The following is an 18,452-nucleotide window of genomic DNA, read 5'->3' as shown; positions in this document are numbered from 1 at the left end:
CCTGGTCTTTTGGCAAGCTGTTCTTTTAATGGTCATAAAACCCGCTAACTTGTATCTACCAGACTTAATAAGGAAAAGAGAGGATTGTTTACCATCAAACTCAGTATTTCACCAACCACTGCCAGGAAATAGGAAATCTGTACATTTATGATCACATTTGATTATGCATCTTTCTTTTGCTCTGTGTCACTTTATTAATCTTCTATCTTAGCCCATTCACACTTAACTTCTTCCACCTACTTTCTATGAGAGTGATGAAGGCAGGTATATATTCCACAGGGAAGAGAGAGGTGGGTAGTTCTCTGAAAAACGCCTTCAACATTACTGCAGCTTCTCTATGGCACATTCTGTCCCATTTAAATTTATCAGCATTAAACTTGGCATCCAGTTCTTCACGGTATTGCTGAAAATCAAGAAAAACAGTCAATATTCAAAGTGTTTTTACTACCTGATCCCCCTTTCCCTTTTAAAAACTGTCATTACATAAATTATTTTTGTAAATAAATTGAAAAGCCAATATCTACCAAACCTAACTTTTTCAACATAATTAAAGAACTGAAATAGCTCTTTTTGAATGATTTTTTCTAAAATCTTTTCAGAATAATGTTAATCTTGAAATAATGTGCTAATTCTACAAAACGATAAAATTCTTTACTCATCATAGTTTTGTTTCTGTGGTTTTGGCCAAATACAACTTATATCCCCACAGGATAAACGTACTGATTTGACAAAAGTCTCCACTTCTTTTTTTTTGTTTTCTTTTTGCCATCCTGTCATCTTCTTCTAAATTAGATCAAGAATGTATGCCTCTCAACTACTTCTCATACAGAATGAAAACTATGCCAGTAAAGGAATTCTGACCTCATGGCAACATGCAGACCAATGACATCTTCCTGGAGCAGTTACAGCAAAGTGTTAGGCCAAGAGGTACACATGTCTTCCACATGTCTGCATGCTTGCCCAATCCTTCATAAGGTTTGGAACACTGTGTAAATACTTTAAAAAAATCACTAAGCCTCCGTAAGTTTTAGGTTATACAGTTCACATTATCGATTCATCTGATTATCAATGCCCCCATTCTCCATGTTTCTTTTTCAAACTCATTTTCTACCACCCCCTTGAATTGCATACAATTTACCTATTAATAGCAGTTAGTTGTAGCAGCTCCCCAACTGACACTAACTACTCCAAAAAGAGAACTCTGAAAACTCTCAGGGTGTTTATGGCCTTCCAACCTTGAGTCACATAGAGCCAGAGTCAGTCTGCACGTCTGACCTTTCCCTACCACACTGCAGCTCATTAACCAGCCCAGTCATTAATGCTGTCATGGCGCCCCAAACCTGGGACATGGGAGACAACCTGGCAGTACACAGAAACAGACAGGATTCCAAGCCACTCCCTAGCCCTTATTAATGACAGCAAGAGGAGATTTTCTTCTTGTCCTTGAGAAGCTCAATCTAATAGGAGTAAGAGAGCAAATCAAGGAAATTCTTTAATGATAAATACACTCTGTAAAGCACTAAAGCATATATCTGAAGCATACATACAAAGTGCTTCCTAGAATAAAAGAAGTAGAGCACAGACTGGGCTCTGGTAAGAGAAGGATGCATGGGATCCATTCTTTGCCTTTAGGCATCTTGCAGTTCTGTGAATGGGACCATCTTATGAACTCCTGATGCTAACTCAGGTCACATATTGGATGCTATACAGCCAAGAAAGAGGAGAATCCAACTTGGCTCAGGCCAGTCTTGAGTCTGTGAGGAACTTGTTGGGGGAAGAGGAAATAGAAGGGTACTCAAGACAGCAGAAAGTGCTCCAGCAGTGGTACACATGCACAGAGCCCCACTGGGTCTGGGGAACTCTGGTAGGTTCAGTATTGCTAGGGCGCAGACCAGAGCCAGCCCTCAGGTGACTGAACTTCATTCCATGGGCCACAAGGCAACATGGAACACATCCAAGCAGGAGAACAAGGTGAGATTTATCCTTTCTGACAGCCAGATGGGAAAGCAATTTGGAGAATAAAGCTTGGTGTTGATTAGGGAACAGACTAGAGGCAAGGAGACTAGTTACTGGGCCATGGCACCATTTCTGGGAAATTGAGGACTAACTTGGATAAGCAGATATAAGACAGAAAGGAGAGGTGGCACTGATGGAATGCCTGAAGAAAATACTCACAAATCAGTGATGGATTATTTAGAAGGTGACAGATCTGTCCAAAATGACTCTGACTGCTAGCTGGAGTCATGGACAGATGGAAGTGTTGTTAACAGGAAGTACAGGGAAAGCAGCAAATGTCTTCCATCCATTGCCTAGTGCCACAAAGCAAAGGTGAAACTGTTTTCAAGGAGGCAGGAAGCACCACTGAGAGCAGAATAACTAAGTTTCATCTCCCACATCCCTCTGCTGCAGGAAGCTGTCTGAAACACACCATGGCCACCATTTTAACCTGCCAGTGGTGCACTGTTGCTTACCAAGCAACATGGTGCCAGCATCAAGAGTGGGCTCTATGACTAGATTCTTTAGGTTTTTATCCCACCTCCACAACTGACTAGTGTTAAGGCCTATGCCTCAGTTTCTCACGGTATAATAGGGATATTAAAATGACTTCAGGGGCGCCTGGGTGGCTCAGTTGTTAAGCATCTGCCTTGGGCTCAGGTCTTGATCCCAGGGCCCTGGGATCGAGCCCCGCATGGGGCTCCCTGCTCAGCGGGGAGTCTGCTTCTCCCTGTGCTCCTCACCCTACTTGTATTCTCTTTCTCAGTGTCTCTCTCTCTGTCAAATAAAAATATACAATTCCTATAAAGAAACAAAAAAATACATAAATAAAACGACTTCACAGAGATTCAATCAGTTAATACAATGTAAAGTTCAGTGGGGAGGGCCCACCCCAAAGGAAGCGCTCAGTAAACGCTGGCTGCTCATAACATCCCCTCCTCTCAGTCGGTAATAACCTTTAGTATTATTAGTATGGGAAACCCATGCATATGTGGTTATTCGGGTAACAGTATCTCTTCATCTTGACCAGATGGACAGAATATAACAAACTGAGAGAAAGAATGTCCTCTCTTCCTTTTGACCAGAAAAAACTGAGGGCCATAGAAACAGAACTGACATTTCCATGGTGGTCCTAAACATGAAATCATAAACCAGGTGTTGAATTTAGCTTGCCAAAGACAGGAAAGGAAGCATTTAGAGGTTAAAGAAGTCATGTTTTCTGTCCAGTGTTAATGAGGACACTAGGTCAGGGTCAGATACCACGTCCTTCAATCTGCTCTGAGCAAATATACAACCTGCTTCCATTTCGGAGGTCGTTTTATAAAAATGCAAATGACCCACCTTCAGCTTCAAAAACCAGGTCAGGAAGGGAAATCAGTAGACCAAGTAACATAATTATGAAACATTTAGAGCAGCCTCAGAATAACTGAAACAAGTCAAAAACAAAAACAAAAAAAACCCACCCCTCACATGTCAAACAGCCTGCCTTCTTCCATAAAATGTATTCCCCAGTGTTCAGCTCAAATTACTGTCATTTTTTGAAAAGAAAATCATTGGAAACACCAAGGCATTAAATTGGTTCCAAATGATCTGTGGCCTCAAATACAGGAACAGGCTCCACTGTTGTGTTCCCTGTGTGGCCAAAGCTAGCAGCTTCCCCCCAGGCCTGTGCCCCCGTTAGTCTCACCAGGCCTTGAAAGCACCAGACTGCTCACAATGATACATTAGAGTTAGTGTCACCCACTTGGCACAATTTGAGGATAATTATAACGGAGTTTTTAAAACTATCTTTCCCTAAACACATTCCTAGAAAAACTAGTCTAACAGAAGAATTTACACAAATAGTTTAAAGTTTGAACAAAGAAGAGAAATAAAGACCCCTTTAATAGATCACGTTACAATGTCTTTCTAACTATGATATTCCCCTTGTTTCTGTTTGCTGGCCCGGATTTCTCTCACATTGGTTTTCCTGGAGCTCAAATCATGCAAACATCTGGATTACATTCTCTCAGAGTAGTAAGAGAATAAATAGGCTGAAACTACATAAAACCGATTAAGGAAGAAAAGGGACTTTTCCCTAAATATGGTTCAGGAATGCATGTGCCTATAAGAACACTCTGAAGGAATTATTAGCCTTTGGTAAGCGTTTTTCAGGCAAAGATTACCTAAAGAAAAAGAAATTCTGCTATGGTGTTCAACTTCGTGCTTACAACGGTTGTGTAATGTTGTCTCCTTTTGATTATTTGAAAAAGAGAGTTTAAATCACCTCCATTATGATTTACACACACACACACACACACACACACACACACACACAAGCTGAGAATAATCTGTGTAAATACCACTTCTCAGTTATGGAGGGAGATTTAGAGGAATGAAGTCAAATTGTGTCTAGGAAATTTGTTTCTCTAACTTCACTTTGGTTCTCTGACTCTTATCCTCTGATTCAGGGTACATATGACAACCATAACTCTTAGAATCTAAGACAAAAAGCAGATTCAATTTAGAAAGAATAAACCTTGAGGATCCATTAGGAATTTTCTTGCCTTTCAAATGACCTTGTGCTAGCATCTAGCAATCTCCATTCCCAGGGAAGTGACAACTCTCCAAATGCCCAGACCCCTACTGCCACTGGCAAAGTGGCACACTGCTTGGACTTCCCTTACAAAATCAATTAACTGAATAAAATAATGCAGGTGACTCCTGAAAGCTGGCTCTGCCAGCCGTTAGCACCTGCTCATCGGCCTCATCCCCTCCTTCACAGGAAGCCAGAGCAGTGACTGTGTGGTGTGGAAGCTGGTGCCGAGCCCCTCTGCCTGCTGAGGGGCTACACCGAAAGGCAGGGAAGACCGGTGTCAGCTCTGCACCTGGTCTGAGGCCCAGCCTGCTCAGCCTGGCTTCCTCCCTTGCACCCTTCAGAAGCACTATGCCTCTTCTACTCCTGATTCCATCTCAGAATCTGCCTTCTGGAGCTTCCAATAGACACAGCCTATTTATTCTCAGTTTCTACTTACAAAAGCATCGCATCACACTTCTAAATAAAAACTCTGAGATTTCTGATACAAATAGAATTTCCCTAAACATGTACCAAAATTAATTAATGAAGAGATGCTCTTCCACCTCTATGCATTGCAACCGAGTTAATTTTTCCCTCATCCTGAGACTTTTTATTTTCTCAAGGACTGATTATTTAAAACTGCTCAGATTTTCACGTCTTCCAGCCAGGGAGTGATTCAAGGGCAGAGTGGAACTGTTCACTGTGAAACCCCCAAGTAGACAAACTTATGAGTAATTTTAGTAATTCTCTCCTTTATACCACTGTGGAGTTTGCCACTATATGGAAGGAAGAAAGCAAAGCAAAAGGAATCACATACACAGGTGGTTTTATAATGTAGAAATTAACATTACTTTCAATAAAACGAGGTTTTAGAACTACTGAGTGATTATTCTAGTGGGGACAGCCATTCCTACGTATTCTTATAAAGACTTTCATTAAAAAGATGGCCAAAGAATGTTTCCAAGTTTAAAACAACTGATCATGGGGGGTGCTTCAGTAGCTCAGTGAGGTAACTGTCTGATGCTTGATTTCAGCTCAGGTCATGATCTCAGGGTCATGAGATAGAGCCCTGCATCAGGCTCCATGCTGGGCGTGGAGCCTGCTTGAGATTCTCTCTCTCTCTCTCCTTCTGTCCCTCTCCCCCAATGCTTAAAGAAAAAAAAAAAGAATAGTACATAAATAATAAGTAAATAAGTAAAGCAACTGATAATGGAAATAAGGATTTATGTAATATTGGCTTAGTAAATTCCATGACCAAGAAGAACACAGCAAACTAAAGTGTTTAACCTTGAAAATAGTGATGGGACATTTTAGCTTTTCCACACTAAAGGTAAGCAGCAGTTTTTCATGGTAAATTGATGTGTTGTTTCTCTGTTGCTGGTTTTTTATTGTTATTGTTCTAAAAAATAAAAGGATACACAACTCAGGATCATGGAATATTTAATCACAAGTATCCAGGAACACTGGACAGGGTCAAGTGGTCCTACCAACAGCAATGACAACAATGGACTTAACATCTGGGGCCTGTATGAACTGGGTCTCACTAGCTTTGGTCTCCCACAAGAACGAAAAAAAATGTTCAGTACCTTGACTTTGGCAGTGCATCCTGAAAGTCGAAAAATTCCTTCAGATTCCAGGCCCGATTCTTCAACTTTCTCAAAAAACTAAAAAGTAATGATAAATATTATAAAAATGAATACCTCCATACAATAATAAACATCTGAAATAACAAGACGGTGACAATAATAAACAAATTACCACGCATATATACATGCCTCGTATTTGAATGCCTTGAGAAATGTTCACAACCGCCTCTAAGGTCAACAGTAGTTTCCAATTTGCAAATGCAATGGAGACAGAATTGTCCTGTCACTTTTCCGGGACCAACCTCAAAAGTAATGGCCCCGTCTCTCAAGCTTGTACTTGGCCAATTTAAGATTTGATTACTATATATCTCTTTCTGCAGATGGACCAATAAAAAAAGTTTCTAAATTTACTATTATTAGATACAACCACATTAGCTGAGAGACAATAGGAATTCTAGAAATATGACCAAAAAGGTAGAAACTGTAAAGGTTTATACCTCTCTCAAGTTCCCATGGTGATAGTGATGATGATGATGATGCTGTTAACGTAATAACAATATAACCTAACATTTATTGTGCACTTACTGTGTCAGATGCCCCTTTCTCAGCATCTATTAACTATTTAATTAACTATTTGCCATCTATTAACTCATTTAATCCTCACACTAATTCTACCAGGCAGGCACTAACCACATCCCCATCTAACTGCCAAGAAGACCAAGGCATAGGAAGGGTATTTGACTTGCCCATGTTTACACCACAGAGGAGGATCATCCAGAGTCTCTGCTCTTTTCCTTTTTTTTTTTTTTTAATAATTAAAAAAATTTTTTTATAAACATATAATGTATTGTTAGCCCCAGGGGTACAGGTCTGTGAATCGCCAGGTTTACACACTTCACAGCACTCACCATAGCACATACCCTCCCCAATGTCCATCACCCCACCACCCTTTCCCTATCCCCTTCCCCCCGGCCACCCTCAGTTTGTTTGGTGAGATTATGCTCTTTTCCTTTTAAGAAATGGTGGTGCCTTGGGGCGCCTGGGTGCCTCAGTGGATTAAAGCCTCTGCCTTTTGCTCAGGTCATGATCTCAGGGTTCTGGGACCGAGCCCTGCATCGGGCTCTCTGCTCAGTAGGGAGCCTGCTTTCCCCCTCTCTCCCTCTGCCTGCCTCTCTGCCTACTTGTGATTACTTAAAAATAAATAAATAAAATCTTAAAAATAAATAAATAAATAAATAAATAAATAAATAAATGGTGGTGCCTGAATGAATGTACTTTTTATAGGTTGGGTGAGAAATGCGCATTTAGGCCAAGGAAATATGTCCATAAAAAAGGTTCTCCCATAAGAGTAGAAGAATAATATCTTAAGCTGTCTTCAATGGAGAATACTTGACATGAGGAGTAGTAACAGCTAACATGTATTGAGTTGCTAAGATGATATAAATCCAGATTTGGTTGAACTAGCATTTACTGGGCACCTTCCACTTGCTAAGTTACATAATAATATAAATTCATGTGCTGAATCTCCTCAGTCTTAGATTTTTATGCATTGTCTTCAGACTCTGTCCTTTATATAGAAGAGAGAGGTCATCATTCTAGTTCTAATTCAAAAAAGGAAAGAAAATGTTCATGTCACTGTGGACTTTGGCCATGGACATAGGCTATGCTTCCTTTTGCCCTTCCTCCTGGCTGGGTGTATGTTCAAGGGTGAGGTATCTCACCCTCCTCTGCCTCAGTGGCCTCATGAGTAGAAGGGAGATGATAACACAACTTCCTCACGCTGCTCAGTGCTGACTACCCATGTTAGCCTAAGGATGGCATCTGCTCAGGGGAGGCACCCCCAGATGCCCCCATGCATGCTGGCATGTCGCCAGCACCCTCTGGCTCTCTCGTCGTTGTCCTCTGCCTCTATCAGCAGCTATCACCTCACTTGAGAAGCCACTTGGTCTGAGGCCCTGGCAGCAAAGTTTAAAGAGTACACAGTAAAGAGGCATGGCATTGTTACTGTGAATAAAGTAACTGTTTCCTCAGTCAAAATTTTTCTATATTACTTAACAACTCAATTTAAAATGCAACAAGATTTGTGTTTAGGGCTTGGGATTTTAAATGTGCCACTGGATGTCACTATTGAATAAATACATACTTGAGTAATCCAGTGTAAATTGTTGGCTATAAAAATGATGACTTAAAATCAAATCAGCTATTGAGCAATGATGGTCACAGAGATACTGGCAGATGAAAGTTAAGGTAATATCATTTCTCAAAACTCCTTTCCTCCTAAACATATCCTATCATAGTCATACCTGAAAAACCACCAGAAAAGTGGATTTTAGGCTTTATTAAGCTTTGTTTGGCAAATTCATTTAAATGATTATACATACATATTTGAAAACACCTAACTTGTGATATAGCTTAGCAAATACTTAATCAATAAACATACAGCTGATGATTAATGGTCATCTTGTATTCTGCAGAGAATATTCAAATACAGAGACATATAATACACACAAGTAAGCTTTAGAAAATACCGGAAAAAATTATGACAGAGGGAAGCCATGTGACAGAGCATCTGTGTCCATCACCTGATGCTTTATGGGCAGACATTGCAAAGGGCTCCAAAAGTCTGAAGCAAGGCAAACTGGTTCCAAGTGCTGTGGGATGATTTGGGGATGCATGAAGAAATCTGAAAATCACCAAGGGCCTGAGTCCTAAGTGGGTGTTAGTATCTTTAAACATACAAGAAAATTCATTAGCGGGTTTACAACTCCAAACTGCAAACAGGAGGCTCTATCATTTTCCCAGTCATTTACATCCCACTTACTTTTTGTAACACCAGGGGAACCTTCACTCCAGGGTCTTTCTTTCGGTCATTGTCCAATAGGACTGTAAGTGGAACGCCAAAAATACCATTGTCTTCATTGTATAATGGGCAAGAAAGAAAGGAAAAGGAATCAGCAAAGCACTATTCTTATTCCAGGGTGACAAAGTATTAAAATCAGAAGAAACCTGTCTTAACTACCTCGTCCTTTTACTCTCTCAGTTTTGTTTCTTTTCAGTTGGATTCCAAAGGCATCAAAAAAGGCAGTCAGTTCAATTAGAGAGAGATGGCGGACTTTCTTCATATCTTCAGCAGACAGATCTCCTGCTTCGGTTAGGCCAAATCTGGTTTTCTGGACAATAAATTTCTAAAATACATATGGAAGATATTTATTTCTTATGGCAAAGGAAAATTATTATCCCCTCATTCAAATGCCACCTGGACATTCTAAATCTGTAGAGCAAAATATGCTACTTGTACGAAAATTTCTGAGAAGCAAGCTGTGTCATAGAAAGATTGTGAATGATTTTTAGAACATTTGCAGAACATTCTTATGCTAAATTAGAATCAAAACAGTGGTCTGAAGTGCACTATAAAATTGTCATCACAACCATGAAAACATCTTTCTTCCAAGAAACATTCTGTGTTGTCCACTGATGTCCCATGTCCACCACATGGAATATACTGACCAGGGGCATGTGTGACAGGGTTCACACAGATCCCAAAAGCTAAGTACTCCCAGAAGAGCTTCTGATGTATCCTTTCAGGTTAGGGGACCATCAGTCCTTTAATCCGGTGTGAGGTATTCTCTCTGCATCCTTCAAAAGACTAACTAATCTCCCCACTGAATGTGATGAACAAGCGTGCTGAGACAGTAGTTATTGTACCTTAAACCTCAAATTCAGATATTTAAAGCCTAAATATTTCTAAAAAATAAAAACATACAGAAGGTACCAAATAATCTCACTATCATTTTGAGACAATGAAATTGCTATATTCCCCATTTCCACAATAGGAAACAAAATACAGTAAAATGGTAACAACAACAACAAACTTTTGAACAATCCAGAAATACTGTGAAGACTAAAATAAGTAAGACCTCTTTTATTTTTTAAAGGTTTTATTTATTCATTTGAGAGAGAGAGAGAGAACAAGCAGGGGAGCAGCAGGCAGAGGGAAGGGAGAAGCAGGCTTCCTGCTGAACAGGGAGCCTGACATGGTGCTGCATCTGAGGACCTGGAGATCATGATCTGAGCCGAAGACAGAGGCTTAACCATCTGAGCCACCCAGGCACCCGTAAGTAAGACCTTTTAAGAAAAAATTTGTTCTTATTAATATCCACAAGTTAGCATGGCTCTCAAAAAAGCTGGTATGGAAAAAAATTTGCTAAAGTAGAAAAATCTTAATTATTTCAGTTATAAAGCTTTGTATATTCTCTATAGGGGGTCCCTCAGGTTAGAACTTTCTTGAGGTTTTTAACCATCCACTCACTCATTCATTCATTTGTTCATTTAGTCAACAACTGTTCCTTGGAACCTCAAGTATTTTAAAAGTAAAATAAAAAACAAAACAAAAAAAGTAGAATGCGGTTTGGGACATAACTTGTTCTATAAAAAAACTTAGTTGTTTTCCCTTTTTTCTGAAACCAAGGCTCCACATAACAGTAATATATAGCAACAACAACCAAGGCAAAAACTGTAATCATTCATTAAGTAATTACCACTTGCTAAATCCCAGCCTGGTTGAAGGAACTGGGGGCCAGCATCCTCATCCGAGGACCTGAAGATCATGCCCCTGAAACCAGAGTCCCAGTGGATTCCATCTTCTGCCCCAAAACAACCCTGTGCCCTCCAACATAGAGGTTTGCTTAAGGACCAGAAGGAGTTTTAGAGTTTGACATACGTAGGTTTAAATCCTATTTCAGCCTCCTACTCACTGTGGGGCTTTGGATGTATAACTTAGCTTCTTTGAGCCTCAGTTTGTTAGCTGTAAAATGGGAGCAGTCACAGGGTGATTGCAATGAAAATACCTAGTACAGCAGGCTGGTAGAAGACACTCAGTGAACCTTACAGTTCTTGCCCTGGCCTCTTGCTCCTCCCTCATCATGGGGTTGTTGTCCGGGAATGGTCCAGGCTACCTAGGTAAAGACTCTGCCAGTTTTTATAGGACTCACTGCTTCAGTCCTTAAACTGTCTTTGCCCTGCTGCTCATCATGCCTCTTGCTCTGATCAGCACAGAATATTCAGGACTCTACATCACAAACTCCACAAACGCATTTACAGAGTAGCCAACAGATCAATGTAACATAGTTCTTGTAGTGGGCTTTCAGGATATAACATCCTGGATATAGATATAGATTCCAATATATAGTTACATAGATACATACTCTGAGGCTTTCAGGATAATGAAGTATATAGCTCCACTCGTCTATTTCATGATAATATTATAAATTCTTGAGAATATTTTTGATGGATTTTTAGTGCCTGTTCTGCAAGTGCTCACTTCTTGTTATGATGATTGACTTTTTGCAGTAAGCCCCTCTGATATGTGGTTTCTAGAGACACAACTAAGTATATAGTTAGAATCTGCATTAACCTATAAGTAAGGATAGAAGTTTCATGAAATCACACAAGCCAGGAAATCCTATTTCCTCTGTAAAACAGAATTCAAGCATACATCCTCACAACTCTTTTGCAACACAGTACTGCCAGGTACGGTCAGGCAGGCTGGGTACTGCATAGCACTGATGCCTGCCCTCTCCCTACACACACACACACACACACACACACTTAATAAAGAAAAAAAAATCCTAGTTTGTCCCATGGAAAAACCATAGGAAGTTATTGGAATAATCATGAAAGGTTTTACATACAGTTAAAGCATAGTCCTCTTTCTTAAAATCTGATTTCTTGAATTTACTTCTTTTTGGAGCCTCTGTAACCATTTCTGAATAAGATACTTCAAAGGACAGCTCTTCAGTTTCTGGTGGAATGTTTTTTTTCCGATAATCATCATCTAAAAAAAAAAAAGGATGTACAATTTTTTTATGTCATTTAATCAATCAATATCATGTACTGTAAAATAAGCACAAAATATTTCTAAGTTAACCTATAGGCACATCAGAACATTTACAACCAAAGAACAGAATCAGACTCACCTAGAGGAGTTCAGATAAATAATAATGTGGGGTCTTCAGACTTCCATATGAATGAATTTCTCTAATCATTATCCAAACAAACTTTCTATATCATCTGATGTTTTTAATCTTGGATTCTTATATCTCATGAAAGGCACTGAAGATTACTAGAGGAAAGCCCACAAAGGAGACATTTCTTCTGTATGTTATGATATTACAGTTAAGTCCATCTAAACCCAATGTTGCTGCTCCTGAGGAAGCAGAAGCTTAAGGCAGAGGGAGAACGGGCAAAGACCCCACTAGAATTCCTGCCTAAATTCACTTCTCCTGTGTTTCTCCCAAACTATAGGAGGTTTGGTTCTTAAGATGTGTTAAAATTCAATTTGGACTTCACTTCTAGGTCTGTTCATGTAAATTAACCCAAATTCTTGTAATTTGATTTGGTTACCTGACCTCCTACGCTGTTTATTAAAAAAGAGCCAAATGAGTAACAAGAAATGTCCCACATTTCTTGTGAGGTAGTTTGAAATTAAGACAATAAATTCCTTGGCCAAAAACAAGTGAATCCAGAAATCATCTGAGTAATCCTAAACTCTGATTCCTAATTAATATTTGGCTTGCCATCTTTTTTCATTGCCTGGAAAAACTGTTCATATGCAGTGAAAAAAAAAAAACTGATTATAAAAAAGAGAACTCATGTCTTTTACCCTCTTCTATAGACAGTGACTAAAGAAGAACAACGAAAAGAAATGATAGAAGACCTAATTAATCTCACATTAAAAGTTAAATGGAGAAATTTGCAAATCAACAGATTTTAAAATTTTAAACAGAAATACTGATCAAAAATACAATACTCAAGTGAAAGAGGTCCAGTTAAAAGGTAACCCTGTAGCCTTTATGTATTGTTAGAGTTGCTATGTGAGAGTTGCTCTGGTGCTGTACACACTTGAGCCTAAGTAGAGATTTTTGGAAGTGTCCTACTTCCACTCACAACTATTAAGCAGATCCAGATTCCTTGTGAAAGAGACCTCAAATCAAAGACATTACCCAAGTGAGTAGTTTCTAAATGATGTGAGGGTAGTGAAAGAGAAAAAGATTCTGCTTCCAATTTGGCTCAATTAATTTTGTCTGGTGTGACAGAATGGGGTGTTTGGAGCTGGCAAGGAGTGAGTGCTGGAGTGACAGAATCAAAATAGAAAAAAAAAAAAATCCCACATATTTTGACTTGACAAAGTCATGGCTAACTGTACTGAGTGCCAGAGAAAAAGCGAGAAGACACAGCTTCAGTTCGATATAAAAGGATGTGCCACTCACCACTCCCTGCATTCTGAACTGCCTGTGCAGGGTCTGGAGATCCGTTGGAGAGAACTGGTAGGGCTGGAAGAGGCTCGAGTACAGACTGTGAAACAAGGGAAGATGAACACAAGACGTTTTAGTATACAAACACATGCTCCCCAACATTCCCATCACATTTATGCTCTGCAGTTTACACAAGTTCTTCTCACACAAAACAATTCTCGATTCCATACACAGCCTGCACCTGATTTCTTTTTCTGAGTTCAATCCAAACCTGCAGAGCTAACACGGTTTTCTCAACAGAGAACTCTGTCAAGATGAAAATAACTATCTTCTTAGCTCTTGAGAATTTGCTGCTTTTACCCTTCCTACGATGTAAAAATTACAATGCTTGATGTCACATAGTTTGACAATGACGGTATTTTTTATTCTTGATGTGGTGGTCATGCATATTGATCTTAAATTTCAGGTGATGATGTGGCTAGATGGTTAATGCAAAGGCCCCTGAGGCCAGATTGCTGGGATTCTAATCCAGGCTCTCCCACTTACTGTGTGACTTTGAATAAGTCTCTCGAGTTCTCTATCGCTTAATCTCCTAATCTATAAAATGATGATGATATTAGAACACATTCAAAGAGGTATTATGAATTTTAAATTACTTGTTCTGTAATCACTTCAAACAATATCTGATACACACTAAGCACAAAATGAGCGTTGGTTACTATTAATACTCAACATATTAATTCCTCCATGAAAAAATGAGTGTAATATTGTGAGAGTAATAATAATTACCGAAACCGTAAGTGTGTTTTCTAGTTATTTCTAATTTGCTACTTTCTTCACTAAGATCCTGCCAAAGCTTTGTCTTCTCCTGCAATATTGTCAGAGTTGAGTATCTTTTCTTTTTTTAAAGATTTTATTTATTTTCGAGAGACAGAGAGTATGGTAGGGAAGGTCGGGGGTGAGGTGAATGGGAGTGGTGGCACATAGGGAGAGGAAGGAACAGACACCCTGCTGAGCACAAAGCCTGATGCAGGGCCAAAGGCATATGGTTAACCAACTTGAGCTACCCAGGTGCCCCAGAAGTTGCATATCTTTATAAAGCCCTGTGAAGCAAGCCAACTGCTCAAGTCTGGATGGGTATTAGTAAAAAACCAAAACCAAAAACCAAAAACAAACAAACAAACAAAAAACTTATACACAAATTCTACCATTTCTACCAATATAAATTTTAATGTGGTAGTTAGTATCTATGAATGCGTGTAATGATGGAAATTTGCTATTCAATCACCAATCTTTTATGTACTATTCAATATAAAGTTTGTTCATTTCTTTTCCCCAGAGCCTGATGTTGTTTCTTTTACTCTCATATTTATTTAGCAATAACTGAACACCTGTTTCATGAAAGATTATCATGTGCTACAAATTACACAAGGGTGTCTTGAATTCTGAGCTTTGTGTTCTCTTTTTCCTATTTTATTTCAAAAGAGATGACACAATTGTAATTGTGTAAAAATCATGTCAATACATGGCTAATTATTAAAATATAGATTCCCAATTACTATAATTGGTAGATGAATGAGAAGAGGGGCGCCTGGGTGGCTCAGTCATTAAGCGTCTTTCTTCAGCTCAGGTCATGATCCCAGGGTCCTGGGACTGAGCCCTGCATCAGGCTCCCTGCTAGGCAGGAAGCATGTTTCTCCCTCTTCCACGCCACCCCCACCCCCGCTTGTGTTCCTTCTCTAGCCAACTCTCTCTGTCAAATAAATAAAATCTTAAAAAAAAAAAAAGAAAAGACATAAAAAGGACTAGAGCTGGGACGCCTGGGTGGCTCAGTTGGTTAAGCTGCTGCCTTTGGCTCAGGTCAAGATCCCAGTGTCCTGGGATCGAGTCCCACATCGGGTTCCTTGCTCAGCGGGAAGCCTGCTTCTCCCTCTGCCTCTGCCTGCCACTCTGTCTGCCTGTGCTCACTCTCTCTGACAAATAAATAAATAAAATCTTAAAAAAAAAAAAAAAGGTCTAGAGCCATACAATTCGTTGTCCATCAGATTTTTGGTAGTACTAAAAACAAAACTACAGAATAAAGATTACCTGTACACTAATATCCTTAAAATGATATGGACCACTTTTCAGTGGTCTTCTGAAGTTTTCTAAAAGAGAAATGCTTTCTCAATTTTTGAAATAACTCACCAATGGGAGACAACACTCTTAAAAACTGAGAGACTTTTATTTAAAGGCTGAAACTGATGGTTTGGGATGCTTAAACCTACTAAATGTCAGTTTCTTAATCTGTGAAGTGGAGAAGTACCCATCTGCTGAGTTGATTTATTAAGTCTCTAGTCAGCTCTGCTGGACTAGAAGGTGTGAAGGTGTGCCTGCCCTTTGTAATGTAAATTATTCTGGGGGCTGTCTTGGGGGAGGCAGAAATTTAATCATGATCCCTGCTCATGAGTTATTATTTATAATGAGGAGTAGAGTAACATTTATGGAACATTACTGAAAAACAATCAACCCACTGTTCAGAGCTAATTTCTACAACACAGCTATGTATTTACTGGAGGGCAATGGAGAAGAAAGAGGTGCGGCCCGAAAGGGTTTCACCCAGAGGCAGGTGAAGCTGACCTAGAACTCCAAGCATGATGGAGAGGACTTACAGATGCAGAGGCGGCTGGCAAAAACATTCAGGCCCAAAATGAAGGTATAATTTCAGGTATGGAAATATCTGAAACACTTCCGTTACATGGAATTGTGGAGAGACTGGTTTGCCAGGAGTTGAGGCAAGGTATTAGAAAAACATGAGAAATAAAATAGTCAAGATGGTCAGCTCAAATTATGGAAGGCTTGGAAAGCCACACAGAGAAGTCGAGACCCTCCTAAGGGCTAAAACCAAACAGAACAAAACAAAGGAACATTCATGTGTTAGAGTAGGGGAGTGACGTGGTAAAAATGAAAAGGAGAAGAAATCTCCCAATAAATGGATTTTGAATTCTTAAGTAGGTTGACTGAAAAGGCTAGGTGCTTGGTATTTATAGTGTAAAAATATCCACTCACCCATTAAACATATGAACACTAGCTTCCTTTGAAATTTTTACTAGTTATTTGAATATATTTGAAATATTAATACCATTCCCATTTAAAACACCCTTCCTTTGCTTGTCCATAACAGGTCCTACCATTTCCCTATGTGCCTAACCATAAAAGGCTGGGGCTTTAACTGGTGAGGAAAGGCAAGGTTTTCCAGCCAGTGAAGCTTGGTCTGCTGCCCAAATCATGCAGCACTAGGACTAGAGAGTAGAATATATGAGGTATGATTATTTTGAATTCCAGTCTATAGAAAGTTGGCACTACCTGTTTGAGTTCTCTCAAAATTAGACTTTGACTGTACAATATTTCCTTCACAAGAAACACCGTACCTAACATTTTTCATGTTCATTACTTATAGGAGAAATTCACTAACTCAAAAGCTGTTTCTGACCTTCCTGACTAGCTGGCTGCTGCTTTTTTCCCTCAAGGTTTGAGTTGGTGTGTTATAACTCTATGTATAAAGCTGCCTTGAATTAATAGATAATAAAGTTTCCCCTTCTTCCCCTTATGTCCCTGAGATTGGAACCGGCAAATCTACATCTTGCCAAATTCTCCAGAGACACATGTTTATTTTTTTTAAATTGAAGTATAATTAACATAGTGCTCTATTAGTTTCAGGTGTCCAATATAACAAATCAACATTTCCATAGAATTTTCGGTCTTTATCGAGATAAGTTTACTCCTCATCCCCTTTATCTCTTTCACCCATCCTCCCACCCAGCGACCCCTTTGCAACGTTACTTTGTTCTCTGTATTTAAGAGTCTGTTTTTTGTCCCTTTTTTATTTTGTTCATTTGATTTGTTTCTACAATTCCACATATGAGAGAAATCATATAGTATTTGTCTTTCTCTGTCTCACATACTTCACTTAGCATTACACCCTACAGGCCCACCCATGCTATTGCAAATGACAATATCTCATTCTTTTTTATGGCTGAGTAATATTCCACTGCATCCATGTATACCACATCTTTATCCATTCATTTATTAATGCACACTTGGGCTGCCTCCATATCTTGGCTATTGTAAAAAAATTCTGCAAACATAGGAGAGTGTACATAACTTTCTGAATTAGTATTTCCCCAGTTTGGATAAATACCTAATACCCCAGAGATAAATAAGTGATATTCACTGACAAATATGCCATCAAGTTTGAAATAAAACATAGTAACAATTATAAAATCTATCCAATTGTGAATTTAAAGACATTCTCATAATATCTTGGATTAAAAATTAAATCACATGTGAAATTAAAAGCTAAATGTTAGAAAATAAGAACATTAAATTCCAAAAATCCATGATAAAAGTTAAACTGTTATTCAGAGATTAACTCTTAACTTTAAATGCAAATAAGTAAGATTAAAAGTAAATGTGTTTATAATCCAAGAGACTAGAAAAAATTATACAAGTAGAACCAAGAAGGAATGAAAAATTAGTAAGGATTAAATATATTAATACAATAGGAAAAGCAGGCTCATAATCAATTATACAATTATTTTTAGGTGATTTCCTAAAAAAAAACTGCTGGTAACAGGCAACTATTTACAGTTCTAACTGGGATAAAAGACATAAATATTAGGAACAAAAAAGGTGAAATACCTACCTCACAGAAAATTTAAAATTATACACCTAAATAAGTGTGTGTGTATATTTGTATATATTTGTGTATACACAAACAGCATATACTGAAAATGCTAAATAAACTGAAAGTTTTGCTACAATAAATATAGGTTACCAAAACTCACACCATTTGGGATGGAAATGAATATAATGCCAAAACCATATCCACTGAAAAAATAATCAAAACACTATGTCTACACTGATGCCAGGTCTTGGAGGTTTCACTACAAAATTACAATACAAGGAGATTATGCTGAGTGAAATAAGTCAAGCAGAGAGTCAGTTATCATATGGTTTCACTTACTTGTGGAGCATAAGGAATAATACGGAGGACATTGGGAGATGGAGAGGAGAACTGAG

General features: G+C 38.8%; 1 protein-coding gene across 6 annotated transcripts in view; it reads right to left on the bottom strand.

The window, feature by feature from the left end:
* The window catches only part of ARHGAP28 (Rho GTPase activating protein 28), a 239,700-nt gene that overhangs the window by 37,091 nt on the left and 184,157 nt on the right, over positions 1 to 18,452 (bottom strand). For all 6 annotated transcript variants that reach the window (XM_059138757.1, XM_059138751.1, XM_059138753.1 and 3 more), the window contains 6 exons: positions 13,407 to 13,491; positions 11,829 to 11,971; positions 9,158 to 9,323; positions 8,960 to 9,051; positions 6,139 to 6,216; positions 241 to 403 (listed from right to left, as the gene is read on the bottom strand). In XM_059138757.1, the coding sequence (XP_058994740.1) occupies positions 241 to 403; positions 6,139 to 6,216; positions 8,960 to 9,051; positions 9,158 to 9,323; positions 11,829 to 11,971; positions 13,407 to 13,491 (727 nt within the window). The remainder of the gene's footprint in view (positions 1 to 240; positions 404 to 6,138; positions 6,217 to 8,959; positions 9,052 to 9,157; positions 9,324 to 11,828; positions 11,972 to 13,406; positions 13,492 to 18,452) is intronic.

This window comes from Mustela lutreola, chromosome 11 (assembly GCF_030435805.1).
Source record: "Mustela lutreola isolate mMusLut2 chromosome 11, mMusLut2.pri, whole genome shotgun sequence".
In the NCBI taxonomy this organism is placed as follows: domain Eukaryota; kingdom Metazoa; phylum Chordata; class Mammalia; order Carnivora; family Mustelidae; genus Mustela; species Mustela lutreola.
The sequence above is the reverse complement of the archived record's forward strand: the minus strand, read 5'-3'. Positions and strand labels throughout refer to the sequence as shown.